Source organism: Zeus faber, assembly GCF_960531495.2.
Source record: "Zeus faber genome assembly, chromosome: 19".
Classification (NCBI taxonomy): domain Eukaryota; kingdom Metazoa; phylum Chordata; class Actinopteri; order Zeiformes; family Zeidae; genus Zeus; species Zeus faber.
Window position 1 is genome coordinate 21731041 of NC_137206.1, and position 20938 is coordinate 21751978.

Sequence of the window (20938 nt, forward strand, 5' to 3'; positions counted from 1 at the left end):
ATCGCCGACGGGCTTCCGGTGCCCGGGACGAGCGCTACAGATCAGGTACAAACGTCCGTCTTCTGGAAGAATGCAGGAAAAGTAAAGGAGACGGTTTGGGGTTGGGAGGTTAACCCTGGATCTGTGTTTCCATTGTTTTCCCTTTGTTTTACTCTCATACCCCAAATGCACACAACCATTTTTCATCACAAACGCAGCTGTAACTCAGATTTATCGTTTTGTCAATACAAGAAACTCTAGCTGTCAGCAGTCAAAAAATATATATAAAAGGAGATGTCATGTCGACAAATGACAGATTTCCGGCTAAACTTCTAAAATATGTTTTCCCTCGGGCAACACAAGAAGTTTGAGAAGTTTAGAATCAGCACAGCCGCCAGGTTTTCATTCTGCCCAGTGTCACCGTTCTAACTCCTTCTCACAAATCATTTCTTTCAAAGTGCAATTTATCCCCTCTCTCTCTCTCTCTTTCTCTCTCTCTCTGTTTCTGGTTCGGACCACCACTAGCTTCCTCCTAAATGCTCTCCCTCTTTCTGACCAGATGTCCATACGGAGGCAGTGCAGGCGGTGCTGGCACGGCACGTGGAGAGGAAGGTGGCGGTGCCCATGCCGTCCAAACGGCGCTCGCTTGTGGTGCAGACCTCCATGGACGCCTACACACCCCCAGGTGAGACACACATACAGACGCACATACACACACACACACACACACACACACACACACACACACACACACACACACACACACACACACACACACACACACACACACACACACACACACATTAGACTATGGATGCACTGATACTTTCATCAGATACCTTTATCAGATACCAGTAGATATTGCATCAAACAATGTATTTTACATCTGCAATACAAAACCCATTTGCTTTTCCGCCTCCTCCATGCATTTTGACACATAAATATTTTTTATGTCAATTATTGTATTCTATTTACTCTGACTTTGACTTTGACCACAGACAATAGTGTGTATTCTTTTATTACAAGCTACCCCACAATAGTTTCAGATATTTTCATATTCTAGCGCTAGAGGCGTGGCTGAAAGTTATTGTTTTCTAAGGTCATGGAGGTCAGCAAGGCATCCCATGTTAAAATGAACCTGTAATTGGCCACCTACCAAGACTGCTTCATCTGTGTTCATAAGTGGCTAGCTTCTAATATATTGTTAATATCATTAAACTAACTAAGATTATATTCTGTGTTTATGATTTGTATATGTAAAAGCTTTTCTGTGCTGTTAATGTATAATGGCGGTTACTGACTCTCACTAGGACTATCCCCCCTGTGCTCAGACTCCTCGTCGGGCTCGGAGGACGAGGCAGGGGCAGACGACATGTCGGGGATGGAGCACTGGATGAGCCGCCCCACCCAGCTCGGCCCCGCCCACCTGGGCTCCACCTCCTCCTCCTCCTCATCCACGCAGAGCGGGGGCAGCGGCAACGCCGGGCGCCTGGCCGACTCGCTGGCACACGCACACATCACGCATCACCCGCACCTGGCGCACACACACCTGGGCGCGTCCCAGCATCAGCAAAGCCACCTGTCCCAGTCGCACCACGGTAAGGGCCCGTGTGTGTGTATGTGTGTGTGTGTGTGTGTGTGTGTGTGTGTGTGTGTGTGTGTGTGTGTGTGTGTGTGTGTGTGTGTGTGTGTGTGTGTGTGTGTGTGTGTGTGTGTGCGCGTGCGTGCGTGTGCCTGGTGCGTGTGATATAGATGTAAATATATAAAATGTGTATACAGCATATATAAAACACAAGGGAGTGTACTTTTGTTTTCTCTGCACCGTAAGAAAGACGGGTGAATTGCGTTCTGCCTGTATAAAAAGCCCATTTTAACAAGCACTTCCAGTTCCACGTCAGGTGAGACTCCTGGGAGCAATTTGGGGCCGTGAGTGGGAATGCAGCGGTCTGGAGCGAGCTCGAGCAGCAAATGTTTATTGCGCTCTTCACTCAAGCCTAAATTACAGCCACTTCGCCCACTTGCTCCATTATAATATCAGACGGAAACTTTAGTTTTTCCGATTTAATCTCCCTCTAATATTGCCGCCCCTCCCCCCCGTTATCTCCTCATGAGATTTTAGGCGAGATTTCATTTTTCATTTTCACAACAACATTGTGCACATTACATTTGATGATGCCTTTATTTCACGACAGTGTGACACCTCCGAACAAGGTTAAATGAGAATAGTCCGGAGAGGAATGCAGACTGAGGCAGGGTCAAATGGAGAGAGCAAGAGAGAAGATAGAGACAGAAAAAGAGAGATGAGAAAGAGGGGGATGGAGGTAAACCAAGAGAATAGATAAACAGCTCTATATAAACAGATATCGGAGATTGGACACTGACCCCACTGCATGTGTTTGTCTGTGTGTGTGTGTGTGTGTGTGTGTGTGTGTGTGTGTGTGTGTGTGTGTGTGTGTGTGTGCGTGTGCGCACGCCTCTCAGGTATCGGGCACCTGTCCCTGAAGAGGAAGGGAGCTCTGAGTGTCGCAGAGAACGGAGGCTCTCTAAGACGCTCCTGTGAGTTCGGCTCCGACATGCTGTGGCCCCCACCTCTGGAGTCAGACGGTAGGTCGAGACAAACCTGACCAAAACTAACCACTCAAGGGACGGTCAATGATATTTTTTTTTTCTGTTGCGCATAGTGAAATATGCAACCCTTCAACAAATGAGTTTCAAAGCAGAAATATCACGGCGATTTCAACCAGCCTTGTTTCAAAGATGTTGCCACAGTACCTCCCCTGCTCCTCATCTGTTTAACCAAAAACAAATCAAACGTTTCAATTGGAATTGTTGGACTTATGTGTCGTCCGCCCAACACAGGCCGCCCCGCCCATCGGCACAAACTCACCCGCACAAAACAAGCTCCAAGATGAAGGGAATACATGCTAAATGCTGTCTGCCTGTCTCTCTTCTCCACTCTCCCCCTCTCTCTTTCTCTCCCTTCCATTCTGTCTCTCACTCTGTCTTTTTCTCGCCCTGTATCTCTGTCTCTCCCTCTGTCTTTCTCTCGCCTTCAATCCCTCTATCGCCCCACCCCACCCCCCCACACACACCTCAACCCCTCCTTCAGAGAATCATTCTGCCCCTCCGGATGTGACTGGCTACTCGTCTGACTCATCTCACTCCCACACAGAGCGCCACCACATGGCCAACATGGGAACCATTGCCAGGAACACCCAGAAATACGGAAACGCCGAGCGCATGGAGACAGGCGATGGTAAGCCCGCAGACCTCACGTGTGTCGGATTCATTGGTCATCGCCGTCATCCTCTCCTGCGCTGTATCGGGTCTGTTAAAAGCGACCCATCGTATGGTGCCTTTTGTTCGTATTGTCCCTCCCCGCAGACCGACACCATGTCTCACATGATATGTACCTTGAGGTCTCAGATCCTAGGTCTTTTTCATAGAGATTTCTGTTTGTGTGTGCACGTGTCATGGTGTGTGTGTGTGTGTGTGTGTGTGTGTGTGTGTGTGTGTGTGTGTGTGTGTGTGTGTGTGTGTGTGTGTGTGTGTGTGTGTGTGTGTGTGTGTGTTTGTGTGTGTTTGTGTGTGTGTGTGTGTAGGCGTCCCGGTCAGCAGCCGCGTTTCGGCGAAGATCCAGCAGCTAGTGAACACCCTGAAGCAGCCCCGCAGACCCCCGCTACGGGAGTTCTTTGTCGACGACTTTGACGAACTTCTCGAAGGTAAGAGGCTGCTGGCTTCTGTCCCTCCGTAGTTTGTCCAGAATATCTGTCTGTCTGTCTGTCTGTCTGTCTGTCTGTCTGTCTGCGTCACTCCGTCTCCCTCTTATTCTGTCCTTCTCCTTTGCACCTTGTTTTGGTCTGTTTACTTTCAGGGTTCCTGTTTATGTAATACCCATGTTCTCCAGGGATTGTTCTTGATTTCCCTGTGGTTTCAATTTGAATACCCACTGCTGCTCACTGAGCACTTAGGTTATTCCAGATTGTTATATCTGAAAAGTCAGTCACCTGTGTGTGCCCTGTTTGCATGTCAGGCCAACATGGCTTCCCTTCTCCGTCCCGACCGTCCTTCTGTCTTGCCTTGTGTGTTTTAGCCGAATGTCTGTTTCGCTCTTTGTCTCTCTGTGCATGTTTTTACCTGTCTGTTTGTCACCACTCCATTCCACGACCTTTCCCCATTTGTTCAGTGGGAACAGTTTACCTTGAAACGGTCTGACTTATGTAGTACTAGCAGAGAGTAGTTCATTTTCCAAATGGGCAGCCATATGGTCTTCCTTTTTTGTGTTATAACTAATTCACTGTGAATAACACCTCCATCTATTCCTTGTTGGAGGTGTCATACAACATTGCATCAGAGACTATACAGCTTTCAGGTCCAGAAAAAGAATATTAAAATACAGTAGTGGCTCAGTATGGGGTCTAATACTCCAAAATGGCTCCTGTAACCTGTCTTTCTCTTTGTTTTCCTTATATCTATATAAAAAAATGTGATTTATTTAAAAAGCCCAACTATGCAGATCAATAACTTTGTTCAAACTGGCTTGATGATCAGATTGCTTGACTTTTATTTTGATTTCTACGGCATATGTAAAATATCTGTTGTTGTTCTTCTTCTTTTTCTTCTTCTTTTTCATAGTAGTAGTATTACAACTTCTACTAATAATAATACAAATCTATTTATATATAAGATTCTACTAGTTTAAAATCTAGATCTATACTTCTATACTATACTACAGATAAATTTCATTGGCAATGCTTTTGTTGGGGAAATCCGAGCTCTGAAATCATACTTCATCTTCTGACCTATAATTTCATGACAGATCGGATCCTTCGGTATTTGTCTGTTGGCCTGATGGTTCCATGACAGAGCTTGTGTTTTGTCATGTACATGTAGGTGGTTACAGGTTACGAGTGGTGTTGAAGGTGTCATAAAAAGTGATGTCCTCTTATGAATATCTTGTCCATGGTTTTCAGTTCAGCAACCGGACCCAAAGCAGCCTCGTCCGGAGGGGGCGGAGATGATGCCGGTGAGGGGCGAAGCCCTGGGGGTGGTCACCAACTGGCCCCCCTCACTGGAGGCTGCCCTCCAGCGCTGGGGAACCATCTCTCCAAAAGCGCCCTGTCTCACCAGCCTGGACACGGCAGGGAAACCGCTCTACGTGCTCACATACGGTAAGGATGCGTCCATGTACATGTACATGTGCACTAACCATGACTGCACTATTAATTAATTTATTGGCATATAAACAATTGTAATTTTCAACTGATTATCCTTTTTTTTATACATTTTAATGCCACCATCATAGTATAAACCTATAATAGTGTAATAATCTACATCCATCTTATTGACATTGCACATCAGAACGGAAAAATTCAGATATGCTATATACATTATATGTACATTCTGTTCATTACAATATTTTGAATATCGGTCTAAAATTTCCCTTAAATTTGAATGAAAATGTACAGTATTATTATGGAATAATGATTTTATAAAATGGATCGCCATCCACTCAGATAATGGAGATCACGTTATTATGAAATAATTGCAACAGCTGTAGTTATAACTGTAGTTACTTCACAATAAATGGAAAAAAAGTGACGCTTCGTAAATTTAGGAAGACACTTGACTGTGACCCTGCTGACGGATGTACCAACCACCACATATGTGCACCACCCGTGTGAAGATCCGATGCTTGGTTTGCATTGCGGTATTTGAGGACATTCCATTCAGTTCTACTGATTCCCTTATCCTCAACCTGATCTCACGCAATTTGAAAGATTTTTCTGAGAGTTCTTTCCTTTTGAACACATCTGGTTGACAAGACCAAAGACACACACACACACACCCACACACACACACACACACACACACACCCACACACACACACACACACACACACACACACATTCGTCCTCACAATCATATCCTGTATGTAGGAGAACACACACTAACACACTCATATCCTGTGTCCCGGTCCCTGTAGGGAAGCTGTGGTCTCGCAGCATCAAGTTGGCTTACAACATCCTGCACAAGTTGGGTAGCAAGCAGGAACCCATGGTTCGACCGGGGGACAGGGTGAGCCACACTCCAACGTAGGGCTGGGCATTATATAAAAATAATATCGATATCATGACATGAGACGAGATACTGTATCATTTGGGATTTTGGTTATTATGATTTAATTAAATGTGGTCGTAAAGGCTGCAGTACAGTAAAGTAATCAACTTTTCTGACTGTTCTTGTCCAATCTGCTCTAATCAATGCCTCTGCCTGCTTTGTCATAATATCCACATTACTGATGATTGATTCTCACATATTTTGTGTGAGTAAATATGTTATGAAATCACAAATATCCATCCCAAAAATATTGTCAAATTATCTGTACTTTGATCGATTGAGGTGCTCGCATCAACTTCTCTCAAATCAAAAGTTAAATTGCATTTTAAGAGTTTTTTTCCCCGATCCAATTAAAAAATGTGGTTGTCTAGATTGTGTGTCCAACACAACTCAAGAGAACATTTCTCTCTCTCTGTTGTCACTTTGCTGCATCAGCAGTGTATAATTAGCGTTTTAAAGTCCAATATAACCTCTAAATTTTACCGAGAAAGCGTTAATGATCCCGACGGCACAAAAACGCCCTTATTCATACTGTAGCTCATTCTAAGTGGATTTAGTTGATTTGCTGCAGTTAATATGCAGCGCCTGGTAGTTCCGAAAGTACTTGCCTCCTCCTTTCATCCCAGCTATGCTGAAATACGCCATAAATGATGCTGAATCAAATAAAGAAAAGAAACACTTTTTATCACACTCTCTCTCCAATGTTATTCCTCGGTCCCAACCTTTCTATTAAGCATTACTTTACACTAACGCCCTCTCCCGCAATAGCATTTCACATATGCCAGCAGGCCATTTGAGACAAAGAACACCACCAGGATGTTTAACTCACATGGCTGTGTCCCTCCCTCACTTCAGGTTGCATTGGTGTTCCCTAACAATGACCCCGTGGCCTTTATGGTGGCCTTCTACGGATGTCTACTGGCGGAGGTGGTCCCAGTGCCCATCGAGGTCCCCCTCACCCGCAAGGTACGCTATCAAACCGGTCCAGTACTGATTTCTAACCACAGTACTAATAGCTCCACTACGTGTATAATTCAGTCGTGATTTCTAACCACAGTACTTATCGTTCCAGTATGTGTACAGTGTAGTTCTGATTCATAACCACAGTTCTAATAGATCCAGTATGTGTAGTGTACAGTACAGTACTGATTTCTAACCACAATACTAATAGTTCCCGTATGTGTCGTGGACAACATAGTACTGATTCTTTGCTGTAGCCCATTGGCTTGTGGACGTCAGGATAGCTGATGTAGAAACTCCCCGCTCCTCCTGTCTGTAGCACTGCAGGATCGTTTTAAACACGTTCTCTCATGGCTGGAGGAACGGTGCAGCAATGCAGCAAACATAAAAGGCTGTCGCTACCGTAGCAACAGCTGTGTTTTAATGGTTATGTGGTTCGGGTTGTTTATGTGCGTGCAGTGTGTTTGTGAATGTCGATGTACCATCACCATTATATCACGCGGTGAGTCATGATGAATCCTGCGTTTCATAATGAAGGGGAATCAAACGACGCAGTGTTTGCGTTTGAGCTGAAAGGCTGCGCTGGCTCATTTGACTGCGCTCTCATCCTGCACCGCCCTATAGGACGCTGGCAGCCAGCAGATTGGATTCCTATTGGGCAGCTGTGGCGTTACCGTGGCGCTGACCAGCGATGCGTGCCACAAGGGCCTGCCTAAAAGCGCCACCGGGGAGATCCCACAGTTCAAAGGTCAGGCTAACACACCATTAATCACAGATCAATGCCGTCCTGGTGTTTTGTCAATATGGCATGGTGTTTTTTATGTAAATGGTAATTAAAGGAGGACTGGTATCTTTCGCTCTCTCTGAAAAGCCCTTGGTATTTGGAGTACTTTGAGCAAACATATCTATTCACACAATCGCTGAAAACACATTGTCTTTGTGTGTCTTTGTCTTATCAGTTCAACTGTTCTAGTTTTACCAGCTATTTTTTTAACAATTAGACATATTACAATGATTTTTGACTTAAAGCAACACTATGTAACTTTCGGTATTTGGGATTTGCCGCCCGTACACCACTGTCAAAACTCATTCCGGTGTCTGAAATCGATTTATTTTACCAGACAAATTTGAACCTCATCGGTCACATTTCAATAATAGTCTAGGTTATGGATATAATGTACACCTAGGGTACAGCGGCCCTTGCACGGACCTCGTCGCATTCAGCCCACGGCTCTGGGGGGGGCCGCGGGGAGGGATGGGGCCCCCTGCTACCGGTGAAGGCACCAGATGTGCTCGGTCTGCCAGATCAGCTCACACCACGAGTCAGAGGGTGAAACAAACCCGCAATGAAAGTGAGGGCCGGCTTGTCGGGGAGGTGGAGTGGCCATGTTTCGTATGGGTGTTATCACTCCACATTTTGACCAGCAAGTTTCTAATTATTATAATTAGATTTATTATTATTTTTTTTTTCAGGCAAAAAAAAAAACGGTAGCTACCGGAGCCAAACATCAAGTGAAGTGACGAAGTGTCATGACGTAACGCACTTTTCCCGCAGTTTTGTACCTAAACAACAAAGTTACATAGTGCAAGAACAGGCGTTTGAGGGGTGGGTGGGAATGAAAGAGGTGCCATTCTCCATATTACAAGTCAGTTTACCATATGAATGACTCTAAAGCTGTTATTTGAAGGTAAAAGTAACATAATGTTGCTTTAAAGTGGTAATCCATGATATTACTTTGTTAAAAAGTCCCAGGAAAATAAGTATTTATATGGTAACTGAGGAATCTCTAACTTCTCTCTCCCTCCGTCCAATTTCTATCCTCGTCCCCTTCAGGCTGGCCAAAGCTGCTATGGTTCGTCACAGAGTCCAAGCACCTGTCCAAACCTCCGAGAGACTGGTTCCCCCACATTAAAGACGCCAACAATGACACGGCCTACATAGAGGTAAACAGCAGGCAATGTGCAAACATGTGCACAGAAAACGGCATGGCAGTTTAGGATTTTTTTAAGCACCTTAAAAAGCTTCACTGCCTTCATTAATACGTGGCAATAATTCCATGTTGTCTGTCGTCTCTCTGCGGTGTCGTTACATGAAGGGATAAAAGGATAGGTTGGCTATTTTTTCAACCCAGGCCTTATTAAAATGTTGATTCGCATTATTCCCATCATTTATTTCTCACTATGCTTAAATCCAGTTGTGGCTTTTTTGCCTACCACACGCCACCCAAGTGGCATTTTCAGAGCCCTCCCGCAGTGAGACACAGAAGGTGAGGTTGTAGACACCGGTTTATTTTAGAGAGTGGCCTAGTTGGAATTAGCCAGGAGCAGATAGAAAATGTCATAACGGGTCTCCTAATCCTGAGTGTGTGTGGGGATAGCGGTTTACCCTACTGTACATTAGACCAACTAACGAGCAACAGGTATGCAGCCACTCTGATCCCGATCACCTAGAACCAGGTCAGGTGTGGCTGCTCAACCAGACCATCCCCACACCACACCAGTCCAATGGGACAAACGCAAAATGTTGTTGTTGAAAACGGGGATAATCATATTATATACACACATTTTGAATCAAGATAATACATCACATTTGAAGTTTGATCCTTAAACCCCGGTTGGATTTTTTAACATGGTACATTGAATTTATAAACGTCTATCGTGTAAAATTCCCTTGGATTTACATGATTTGAAATTCCATTGGTCCATAACTTCTAAATCCTCATTTCCACTGTGGCCATTACCGTTAAAAAATAAAGTTGTTTATGCAGATTAAGAAGGGTGACATGACCTTTGAATTTGTTTGCTCTCTTCTGTTCTCCCTCCATCCGCACACGTACACACACACACACACACACACACACACACACACACACACACACACACACACACACACTCACTCCCAGTATAAGACATGTAAGGACGGCAGTGTCTTAGGGGTCACTGTGATGAGGATCGCTCTGCTCACACACTGTCAGGCCCTCACCCAGTCCTGCAGCTACACAGAGGGTGAGTGTACACACACACACACACACACACACACACACACACACACACACACACACACACACACACACACACAAACAAACACACACACACACACACACACAATTAAAAAGACACAGATGCATACATACATACACTGTGGACAGACACGGAAGTAAAGGGAGAAATGTAAATTATAGTGGTGTATCACGGTTTTTGGGCCACGATAAGGGTACAGTTTCCGTATCTTTATATTTAAGAAATAAAATTAAATATATATATTCTTTTAAGTTAAATGGTGTAAAAATATGTTTTTATAGTAGTCTGCCATAAAGTACTAGTGTAGAGCTTTGTGTGTAGAACTGTCGGGGGAGGGGGGAGACGGTGGGTTGTTATAATTTGCATGAGTTTATCTGAACAGAGAGGAGGTGTCCAGGATAGTGGGTAATTGGCCCGGGTGTCTAGGGGATGGGTTCCCGGAGAGGAGAGAAGGAAAGGGAACGCCTGGTGCGAGTTAGTGATGAGAATTACGGCTCTGTGGAGGAAACCAGATCTTATGGCTCCGTTTTTTTTTTTTGTAAGAACCGTTCAAAAGAAAGGCTCTTTGCTCTTTTTATTTGTGTCTGTTGCCAATCCGCGTTGTGCCAAATGGCATCAATAACACGTGATGATATATGATACTCTACCTAAGTATGTCATACCTATGTATGTATATGTATTTATTTATTTATTTGAATGATATTTAAAAGTTTCACAATTAAAAATGGATAAAACAAGTACTACAGTGACTGATTTTTGTGCAGAACAGATATAAAACAATATTTTACAGTTTTAAGAAACGGCAACCTAAACAAATAGCACAACATATCTGTTTGTAAAACTTGGCAAAAAGAAAAAACTCGGCTCATCAGCGAGACTCGATTCCCTTCATTCCTACAAAAGAGCCGTTCAAATGAACCGGATCGTTCGTGAACGACCCAACACTAGTGCGAGTGGAATTGAGAGAAAAAGTTTCGGAAGAGAAGTTCGTAATAAAAAGGGACATGGCCACGGGGGGGGGTTTCCGGCTGGACACCTCAACCCCGAGGTCGTTGTATATGTTTGGTCTTTGTATTTAAAACAGGTCTTGATCAATAAGCAAGTCCGACAGCAGCTCTAGGTCTCTGGTACAATGTAGACTCATATAAACTACATTTTAATTGAAAGCACTCTATACAAAAACATTTCTGCGTGGTTTTATCTCGTGTTTCTATTGATAAGGCTCGTGTAGCCGCTCACAGTTGAGAAAAAAATAAACCTCTCGCGCAAAAAGAGGCTGACGTGGCTGGTGGCGCTGCATCAGTGGATTCACTGGGACCGAATGGTTCCATAACATACCGTGCACCGTTGCGTCCCTAGTGCACATTCACACACTCCCAATTACATCCATCTATGATTACACTCACAGTACACTTGTCACTCCAGTTTTGTAAATGTTCTTATCTTTCCAAATTTTTGGAAACTGTTCGTATTGTTGTAAATATTTCTTAAATTTGTTTCTTAAGTTTAAGTTTGATGTATATACGCAGTATGTGTTTATCTAGCTGCTGATTTGATAGTAGTGATATGTATAGTATATACCCTGAAACTTAAAATCTGTTATTATAGACACATCTGCACACTGTTGTATTGAAACCTCTCTCTCCTCTGTACAGCGGAGACCATCGTGAATGTTCTAGACTTTAAGAAGGACGTGGGCCTGTGGCACGGCATTCTCACGGTAAGAGCCCCAACGCCGCTCTGGGGACCAGAGGTCAGGGGTTACACCATTCATTTCCTGATTAAGGGCTGCGAGACAGAAGGTTGTCATTGGCTGCAGGTCCTCCAGCTGTTGAACCACTCCAACTGTAAAACCGCAATTTCCATCAACATTAAAGATGCATTAGATGATGAGAATGACAACCTCTGTGATGAAACTATCTGCCAGATGAAGTAAAGATGCATTTTGAACCTTTTGGACGAGAGCAGATGGAAGGAAAACAATGGAAAATACGACTTTTTTCGATCACTGCGAGTCAAACCCGAGTGATTAATTTCAGAATCGTTTAAATTGATCCAGTATTGAGACAATAGCTTCATTCAACTGCCGCTCACCAATTGTTCTACCAATCATTAATGTTGACACCCAATAGGGTTTTGTTTTCTTATTTCCTATCGAAGAAACATTTTAAAAATTCTTAAAAGGTAACAGTGTTTCTCAAACCCTTTGTACTGTGTCTGTGTCCACATATATGTGTGTGTGTCTTTGTGCATTTTATAGAGTGTGATGAACATGATGCACGTGATCAGCGTGCCCTACTCTCTGATGAAGGTCAACCCTCTCTCCTGGATCCAGAAGGTCTGCCAGTTCAAAGGTCAGCCCAGCTCATCGCCTCTCTGTCCATTCATCTCCATTCACCTGTCCATCAAGTAGATTCAGGGCTAATGTGCCAATATGTGCGTTGTGTGTGTGTGTGTGTGTGTGTGTGTGTGTGTGTGTGCGTGTGTGTGTGTGTGTGTGTGTGTGTGCAGCCAAGGTAGCATGTGTAAAGTCCAGAGATATGCACTGGGCGCTGGTGGCTCACAAGGACCAGAAGGACATCAACCTGAGCTCTCTGCGAATGCTGCTGGTGGCCGATGGATCCAACCCATGTAAGATTCTCTCCCACATCAGAATTTTATTTAAATATTAAGGAAATTCCTCATGCAAATCCCCTTTTGCCCCGCCCTAATTTCTACTGTGGTCATTACTAGGGTTGGGACCAAAAAACAATACTCGCGATACTTCCTAATATCATATGAAAGCACCAATAGAGAAATAGACCAGATATTGTCAAATTGTTGATATCAAGGTATTTGTAAATTCCAAAAATATTGTAGCATTTGATTTTGTCAGTATTGCCTTAGTTACTGTGATGTATGATGGGAAAGTGATAAGTTATTATCCAAGCTGGATCACCAAATAACCTGAAGTAAAACCATATTCGCACTCATTCTATGGCATCTGTCATTAGTCTGTTGATCAAGTCATCCATTTGTCTATAAGGGATGCAACAGGACACGGTATGGTATCGAACCGTTCGGTACACCCCCTACGGTTCAATATGCACACGTGAACCGCGGTATTACGGTATCGCAATGTGTTGGAGCAGCTTATTAGTTAGTTATAAGTTATTTTACTATTATTATTTATGTGTGAAAATACTGTTTGTACCTGTTCTTCACAAAAATAACTAACTATAGTACGGGTTTTATTATTTTTTTCTTGAGAAACGTTTTTAAAATATTATTTATATAAATGTTTTTAATAATTAACGGAAATTTAGATTTGAATTATCAACTATCCTGGGAACCTCCCCTCCAATCAGATGAGATTATAACAACCCACCAATGAACTTGAACCCCCCCCCCCCCACGGTCATACACACAGAGCACCACATTAGTTATTTATGGAGGACTACTATAAACATTTTTTACACCTCTTCTCTTTTTCCTTCTTTTTTTCTTAAATGTAAAGCTACCAAAACGGTACCTTTACCGTGGCCCCAAAAACCGTGATACATACCAAAGCGTGAGCTCACTGTACCGTTGCATCCCTATTGTCTATATATAATTCTATAATTTAAACTGATGTATAATTTCTACTGCCTCAAAACTTTGAGTGGCTGCTTTGTTTACGACGCTATTTATCACTGGTTGCCATGATGTTCCTTACATGTGATGCGTGTTGAAATCTGAACTAGACCTTAATTTTACATTTGGGGGAAAAACTTGGGCCTCTTTTTTAAATGGCCCACTCCTTAATATATTAGCCATAACAGAAAATGCTTATTTTTGAAAAAAACAAAATATGTAATAAAATTATATTATAATTTTTGTGCAATTTTTGTTGAAATTAAACACATGCCTCGTCAGTCATTTCTAAAAAAATATATATAATAATAATAATTATAATAATTATAATGATAATTGTTTATGGATTAAGTGAAGGAAAAGCAGTTTGTGCTTGTACATCATGAGGATTCCTTGTGTATTTCTCACTCTCTGTCTCTCTCACCATCTGTTTCCATCTCTCTGGGCTGGTCTGTCTCTCTCTGCAGGGTCCATATCATCATGCGACGCCTTCCTCAATGTCTTCCAGAGCAAAGGATTGAGAGCGGAGGTCATCTGTCCCTGCGCCAGCTCCCCCGAGGCGTTAACAGTCGCCATCAGGAGGTATACACACACGTGCGCACACACACATGCAGCCATAACCGTGGCAACTAGCAATATGACTGTACGTGAAGCTGTTTTTGTGCTGCTGTTCCCCTCCAGACCAGGAGAGGACAGCAGTCAGCCCCCCGGGCGGGGCGTCCTGTCCATGCAGGGTCTGAGTCATGGAGTGGTTCGAGTCGACACTGAGGAACGACTGTCCGTCCTCACTGTCCAGGATGTAGGCACGGTCACACCAGGCGGTAAGTGTGCGTGTGTGTGTGTGTGTGTGTGTGTGTGTGTGTGTGTGTGCGTGTGCGCGCACGTGTGCCTGTATGGGTCTGCCAGCGTCCTTGCTGGGCCTGTAGGCTTTACATGCTGTACATTGGATTGCGCAACGTCCATTAAGTTCAATAAATCGTCACTTAGTGTAAAGGCTACTCATGTTTAAAGTAAACCATTCCTATCAATCTATTCTGGTCGTAGTTTAATAAGGTCAAGTGGCTTTCTGCTTAAAATTAAAAGTGCATGGGGTGCTTAAAAAAAGAGGGAAATGTAATGTATAATAATGAAATACTTGGAGTTTTTGACCCTTTAACATAAATTTTATTGAATTAGGTAGTTGCACAATAATTATACAAAACACTTATGTATAAAAACCTGTAGTTCTAAAGCCCGTTAGGCAGAGTTTTCCTTCAGACAGAGTAGCGATTGTCCTGTAGTTCTCATTCATTATTGGTAAGAAAGTTATTAAAATACAAAGACAAGGACTAGGTCTTTTTAATTGTTGTTTGACCAAATGGACACGGACACTAAAATAATTGCATTTTCATCTCATCCTTTCCGAGTAAGAACCAAGGCACACAAAGAAAATGGAAAATGACAGTTAAGGAAAATTGAAGAATGTTAGACCCATCCGAAAGTTGTGGCTTGTGGTTGAGTGTAAGGCGACAAACTTAAACCATGATCATGGTTCTCTCTCTGCTCTCGTCTCTCTCAGCTCTGGTGTGTGTGGTGAAACCCGAGGGCATTCCTCTACTGTGTCGGACCGATGAGATCGGGGAGCTGTGTGTGTGTTCCATCGCGACTGGAAGCTCCTACTACGGCCTCACCGGGATGACCAAGAACACTTTTGAGGTGTGTGTGTGTGTGTGTGTGTGTGTGTGTGTGTGTGTGTGTGTGAGTGTGTGAGACAAATCTTTGTGGTCTGATGTTGAGCACCCCACCCATCGTGAGCCCTAAACATTCAGTGGAGCAGTCTCAATGTGCACATCGCTAGTTAAAATGGAGGGAATTTCAACATCTTTGCCAACGATCGGATGGAGGCCGCTCAGCCAAAATTTGACAATGTTTTTAGTGAATTAACCAGAATAAATGGATGGAATTGAGAATTGTTCATGTTGTGGATGCTACCTGGTGTCTTTTGGATGAACATTACACTCTGGAGTTTAATATTTTAGTCAAGCATCACAAGTGCATGCACCATGTGATAGCAATTTTCACATCAACCATATGGTAAAATTTATGTACTGCATTTAGGGACATTGATTCCTGTGGCAATTACGCTGGTTAATTCTGGCAGATAATGAATGATGGCCACGGGGCTTGCACATATGCTTCACATTTGCAATATGGCGTATGTATGAAATATTAATGACTTTATGTAATGTGAATGTTTAGTTGGGTGATCATGGGGGTTTGGCAAGCGATGCTGCTCTAGGGCTTGTGGTGAATGGTGCTCAGTATAGTATAGACGGATAGACCCTTACCCTGGAGGTATAAGCTTCTAAATACTTCTGGTGTCTATGCTAGTAAAATATTTCAATAGTCCAACCTAAAGTAAGGTCCTCTTGATCCAGGTTTACCCCGTGAGCGCCAGCGGGGGACTGGTGAGTGAGTACGCCTTCGTGCGGACTGGCCTCCTGGGCTTCATCGGCCCGGGCGGCCTCGTCTTCATCTCGGGCAAGATGGATGGGCTCATCATGGTGAGTGGGCGGAGGCACAACGCAGACGACATCGTCGCCACGGCGCTGGCGGTGGAGCCAATGAAGTTCGTCTACAGAGGCAGGTGAGTGTTCGGAGGATTGGGTCTGTTCTACCACCAACTAGTTAACCAGCCTTAGCGACACATCATTCTACTTCAGCTCATTCAGTGTTTTCATGAATTATTCTTCTCTTTTTAAAAGCCTAAAATTCACGATAGGCCTAAAATATGTGAAGCAGTTTCATCAGCTCTACTGGGACTGAGGCGAGTGCCTTTCAGTGACTCATCAGTCTTTTCATCGGATTGCTCTTGCAATGTTCACAATATCAGAAGCAAAAAGAGCAAACACATTAAAATGATCCTTCGGTTATTTGGGAAACTGGCTTTTTGTCCATCTTACCCAGATTCAGACAGAAAGATGTGTGCTCAGGTACATAGAGTATGACTTGATTATGTACCATATGTAATCATTAGCTCATTCCTGGGCATTTCACAAACTGTGAATGAAAGAATAACAAGGTGAAAAAGGTCCCAAGTCGTAACACGGCAGTTTATTTGTGTCACAAATGACTGTCCTAAAATGTGCTGTTTTATTGGGTTGGAGCAGAGGTTGAGAATGGACATTGAGTCCGTGCTGTCCGTCCACACAACCTGCAGGATAGCGGTGTTTTCAGTGACGGTGCTCAGAGACGAGAGGATTGTGGTGGTCGCCGAGCAGAGGCCGGACTCCACCGAGGAGGACAGCTTCCAGTGGATGAGCCGCGTGCTGCAGGTGACTGTAATGCACTCCTCCAGAGCTTAAGGGCTGCAGTGTATTGTGCTTAAATATGAAAAAAGGAAACTTAAATTGTAGTTTTGTATAACATTGACTGTTAATCATCTCAACACGTCAACTTCTTATCACCTTCTTACCACCTTCCACAAATTCTAACTTGATAACCGATAAGTAACTTGTAGTTCTCATTCATTTTACATGACCTATTTTTGTTGTTTCTTTTCTACGAATTTCACCAAGTAAAACTGTTTATTGTGTTAATATAGGGGCAGTTTGAAAAAAGAAATCCTCAATAAATGTATGTTCTCAACAAGATGCCTGATCAGTAACATCAGCAGCCCTCAGCAGACAAATCCTTGCGGCTATTTATGTGTCCACGTTACAGTTTTCTGTACAGAAATTAACATGGGGATGCAAGATGGATCAAGGGAAAGATTTTAGACATATTTTTGGAGAATGTAATTAGTAATAGTTATCCACTCTTTCACTTTCTTTCCGGCCTTTGGGATTTACTCCCATCCAATTAAACTCGAATCCTCACCCACTGACTCTGTCTCTCTGGTGCCTCCAGGCGATAGACAGTATCCACGGTGTGGGGGTGTTCTGCCTGGCACTGGTCCCCGCTAACACCCTCCCCAAGACCCCCCTGGGGGGCATCCACCTGTCGGAGACCAAGCAGCTGTACCTGGAGGGCGGGCTGCACCCCTGCAACGTGCTCATGTGCCCCCACACCTGTGTCACCAACCTGCCCAAGCCCCGGCAGAAACAGCCAGGTATGACAAGTTAAAGGTGTGATCAGTAATAATTTCACTGCTTGAAACCACACTGGAGTATAATCAGGTAATAAAATTAACAGCCGACGAATACAGGTAAGAAGTAAGCTGTGGAGGGGTAATAACTTGCTTATTTAAACAAAAACATTGTGTGCTGCTAAGATTTCACGTGCTTGCGATTTTGACTAACAAAGATTATTATATATAAAGATGATTTTCTAATTATATTTAGGGGTGGATCCCTATTGTTATTGCCGGGATTTTTATTATTATTATTCTCCTTGGAATTTTTCGGGCTAAACATGTCTGGAACACGACAGTTGCTGAACCCACAGACATGGTTGAGGTCTCGTTAGAACCAGGACGTCTCAGACATCTCGTGGTTCAAGTTTGATCGATATCGTTCTACATTTAGAGCAAGAGTTAGTGAAAAGCTACTAAAATTTTACTGAGACGCCAAGGTTCTTCAACTTCTGGTCGGGTGGTAGAGCGAGATGAGTTTGTGGTGTGGGACGCTTTGTGACATCATCATCCAATTCATTATACTGTATATGTGCAAATTGTGACTTTGGTTGTGCATTCGCATCGTGCAAGGCGTGTGGTGTAGACTCGGTCACTAGCATCGGTCTGTAGTGGTTGCAAACTGTTTGTATGTATGTGTATGTGTGAGTGTTTGTGTGTGTATCGTCTTACCTGCATGACGTCGGCGGAGCTTTTCGTTTGATATTTTATCTCCTTTGTCCTTTTTGTAAATAACTGCATCGTCATTGCGCGACACAGCACATAAGTGAATATAAGGCACAGACTAACGAAACTCAAGAGGTTTATTAACTGTGCGAGCAGAAAGGAGAACACGGTGGATCACTGCTACACCGCCGACACAAAGTGGACAGTGCATCTCTATTTCCACAGGCTACACGATGAGTTATATCAATGAGAAGTTGTGGTTTACAGGCAAAAATAGACGGTTCTTTTGAAGGCATTTCATCTACATGCAGCTACCAGTAGCTTAACATGGAGGGCTTCATTTGAAAAAGGAGAAGGCATTAAATAGAGACAACAGGGAACAGAATAACGTGGAAAGACATGTCTATAAAAGCAGTTACATACATTTATATGAGTCTTTCCATAATAAGTAAAATTCCAAAGTGATGTTAGTCTACAATAAAGGTTTTCATTGTCAAAGCCAGATTTCTTGGCAGTATAACATGAGATATAATCGCAAACACAACAGATTGTATCATATGACCATTAATTTGGTTATATATCATGTCCGTCCGTCTGTCTGTCTCTCCGTCTGACAGCAATGTAATGCTCATATTTCAAAGGGGAATATAAACAGGGTCAAACCTCTTGCCAGAAAAGAAAGTGTCTGGTTGAAAATTTGAGGGGCTTTGAGTGAACATGAACAGGAAGAAATATTTGTATCTGCCACAGTTGACTTCAGACCTTGTCAATAATGCTCGGACGGGGATTTAAAGTAGCTGTTGATGGATACCAGACACTCACTATTAGATTCCAGACACTTATTGCTTACTGAGATATCTGGCATTCAATACAGCCAGTCTGTTCTCAAAGTGATGGAAAGTGAAGACACTTGTACCATTTTGCCAATGTTGAAATTTCTCGGTCTAAATACAGTACGTGTATGTGTTTGTGCTTGTGTGTATGCGTGTGTGTGTGTCTGTGTGTTTGTAACAGAAATCGGGCCTGCCTCTGTGATGGTGGGGAATCTGGTGTCAGGGAAGAGGATTGCTCAAGCCAGTGGCAGAGACCTAGGACAAACCGACGACAACGACCAGGTGTGATACACACACACACGCACACACACACACGCACACACACGCACACGCACACACACATGCATCCACTAAATATAACAGTTAATTAAACTGAGCAATAAACAAAAATATCAAAGATGAATTAATGAATCTTTGCCCTGTTTAAGTGGAATATCGTACTGCTCTCTTTAATTAATGTAAAGGAGGCTGTTGTAAATTACATTAAATTGCTTGAAAGATAGCACGTAAATCCATTGTTTTGAAACCACTGGTTTACTAAAATTATCATTACACAAGTTTGTGCAGGCCATCTGCACACACATAATTGTAGGAAATAAAACGTTTTGCTCGAATGGCCTGGCTGTGACGATGTCATTTCCTGTTCAGTTCCTCTTCCTGTCGGAGGTTCTACAGTGGAGGGCTCAGACGACACCGGACCACATCTTGTACACCCTGCTCAGCTCCAGGGTAACGCACCCCTCACTCCACGCTCACACGCCACGATCAGGAAATAAGCTCTGCTCAAATCAATCAAATAGATCTGTTATTCTCAACCTTCTTTCATATCAAGGACCCTCAATTTGATCCGCATTAGGTCGCAATCAAACATACTGTATCACTTGATCTCGTTTGGCATCGTAACAGTTGTTTTTGGATTGAGGATGCTGCTTCTGTAGGAAGCACCTTTAGCAAAAACAGCCACCAAGGATGTCCCATCAAATCTATATCCCAGAAGTCCATGCAGCGCAAATGAAAAATAAAAAAAACAAGAAAATGACACGATAACAGACAAGCTACGTTTTCAAATGGAAAATGTACATTTAGAACTGACAGTCCAATGTGCAGCGAGTGCACGACCTCAATTAACGTTGCTCTGGCAATCCTGAGCGCCACGCGGGGCCCAATCACACTGCGTGGGGCCCAGTCACACTTGCGCTACCTTGCCAGTTCGTCTCAGCTCAAGTGCTTCTGGACAAAGGAAGCACTGGAAGAGACGCTTCCAACCAAGGTCTCATTTGAAACGTAAGACTGACCCACTCACAAAGGGCTTCTCTTCAATACTGCAGTGGTATAGCATTTTAAGAAAATGCCGAGTGAACACCACAGACACCGATACTGATTAAAGCAGTGCACAGTAAGGACAAAGAAAGGCAAGGCAAGTTTATTTATATAGCACATTTCAACGACGCGGCAATTCAAAGTGCTTTACATTAAACATCAAAAGCATTAAGACAAAGTGCAAAGAAACACATTATTTAAGGACAAAGAATGCATAAAGTAAAAAAATAGAATGTATAAAAGTTACAGTGCAAGAAATGAATCAAAGCAAATAACAATTATTTTGCCTATCCCCAAATAGTGTTTTACCTTGTCA

The 20938-nt window shown here is 43.3% G+C and overlaps 1 protein-coding gene across 3 annotated transcripts in view; it reads left to right on the top strand.

Moving 5' to 3' along the window:
* The window catches only part of LOC307244609 (disco-interacting protein 2 homolog C-like), a gene marked incomplete at its 3' end in the record, with an annotated part of 40007 nt that overhangs the window by 9121 nt on the left and 9948 nt on the right, over nucleotides 1-20938 (top strand). Inside the window, exons 3-25 of one of the 3 annotated variants that reach the window (XM_080019849.1) lie at nucleotides 1-45; nucleotides 539-664; nucleotides 1290-1577; nucleotides 2461-2587; nucleotides 3066-3235; nucleotides 3582-3701; nucleotides 4953-5150; nucleotides 5966-6057; nucleotides 6955-7065; nucleotides 7684-7807; nucleotides 8894-9003; nucleotides 9963-10065; nucleotides 11736-11800; nucleotides 12341-12434; nucleotides 12592-12711; nucleotides 14160-14274; nucleotides 14374-14513; nucleotides 15251-15387; nucleotides 16110-16318; nucleotides 16892-17006; nucleotides 17581-17782; nucleotides 19484-19584; nucleotides 19951-20031. The exon at nucleotides 1-45 is cut by the window's left edge and continues 60 nt beyond it. In XM_080019849.1, coding sequence (XP_079875975.1) covers nucleotides 1-45; nucleotides 539-664; nucleotides 1290-1577; nucleotides 2461-2587; nucleotides 3066-3235; nucleotides 3582-3701; nucleotides 4953-5150; nucleotides 5966-6057; nucleotides 6955-7065; nucleotides 7684-7807; nucleotides 8894-9003; nucleotides 9963-10065; nucleotides 11736-11800; nucleotides 12341-12434; nucleotides 12592-12711; nucleotides 14160-14274; nucleotides 14374-14513; nucleotides 15251-15387; nucleotides 16110-16318; nucleotides 16892-17006; nucleotides 17581-17782; nucleotides 19484-19584; nucleotides 19951-20031 — 2993 coding nt within the window. The remainder of the gene's footprint in view (nucleotides 46-538; nucleotides 665-1289; nucleotides 1578-2460; nucleotides 2588-3065; nucleotides 3236-3581; nucleotides 3702-4952; nucleotides 5151-5965; nucleotides 6058-6954; nucleotides 7066-7683; nucleotides 7808-8893; nucleotides 9004-9962; nucleotides 10066-11735; nucleotides 11801-12340; nucleotides 12435-12591; nucleotides 12712-14159; nucleotides 14275-14373; nucleotides 14514-15250; nucleotides 15388-16109; nucleotides 16319-16891; nucleotides 17007-17580; nucleotides 17783-19483; nucleotides 19585-19950; nucleotides 20032-20938) is intronic. The other 2 variants (XM_080019850.1, XM_080019851.1) reach the window with 2 other exon arrangements.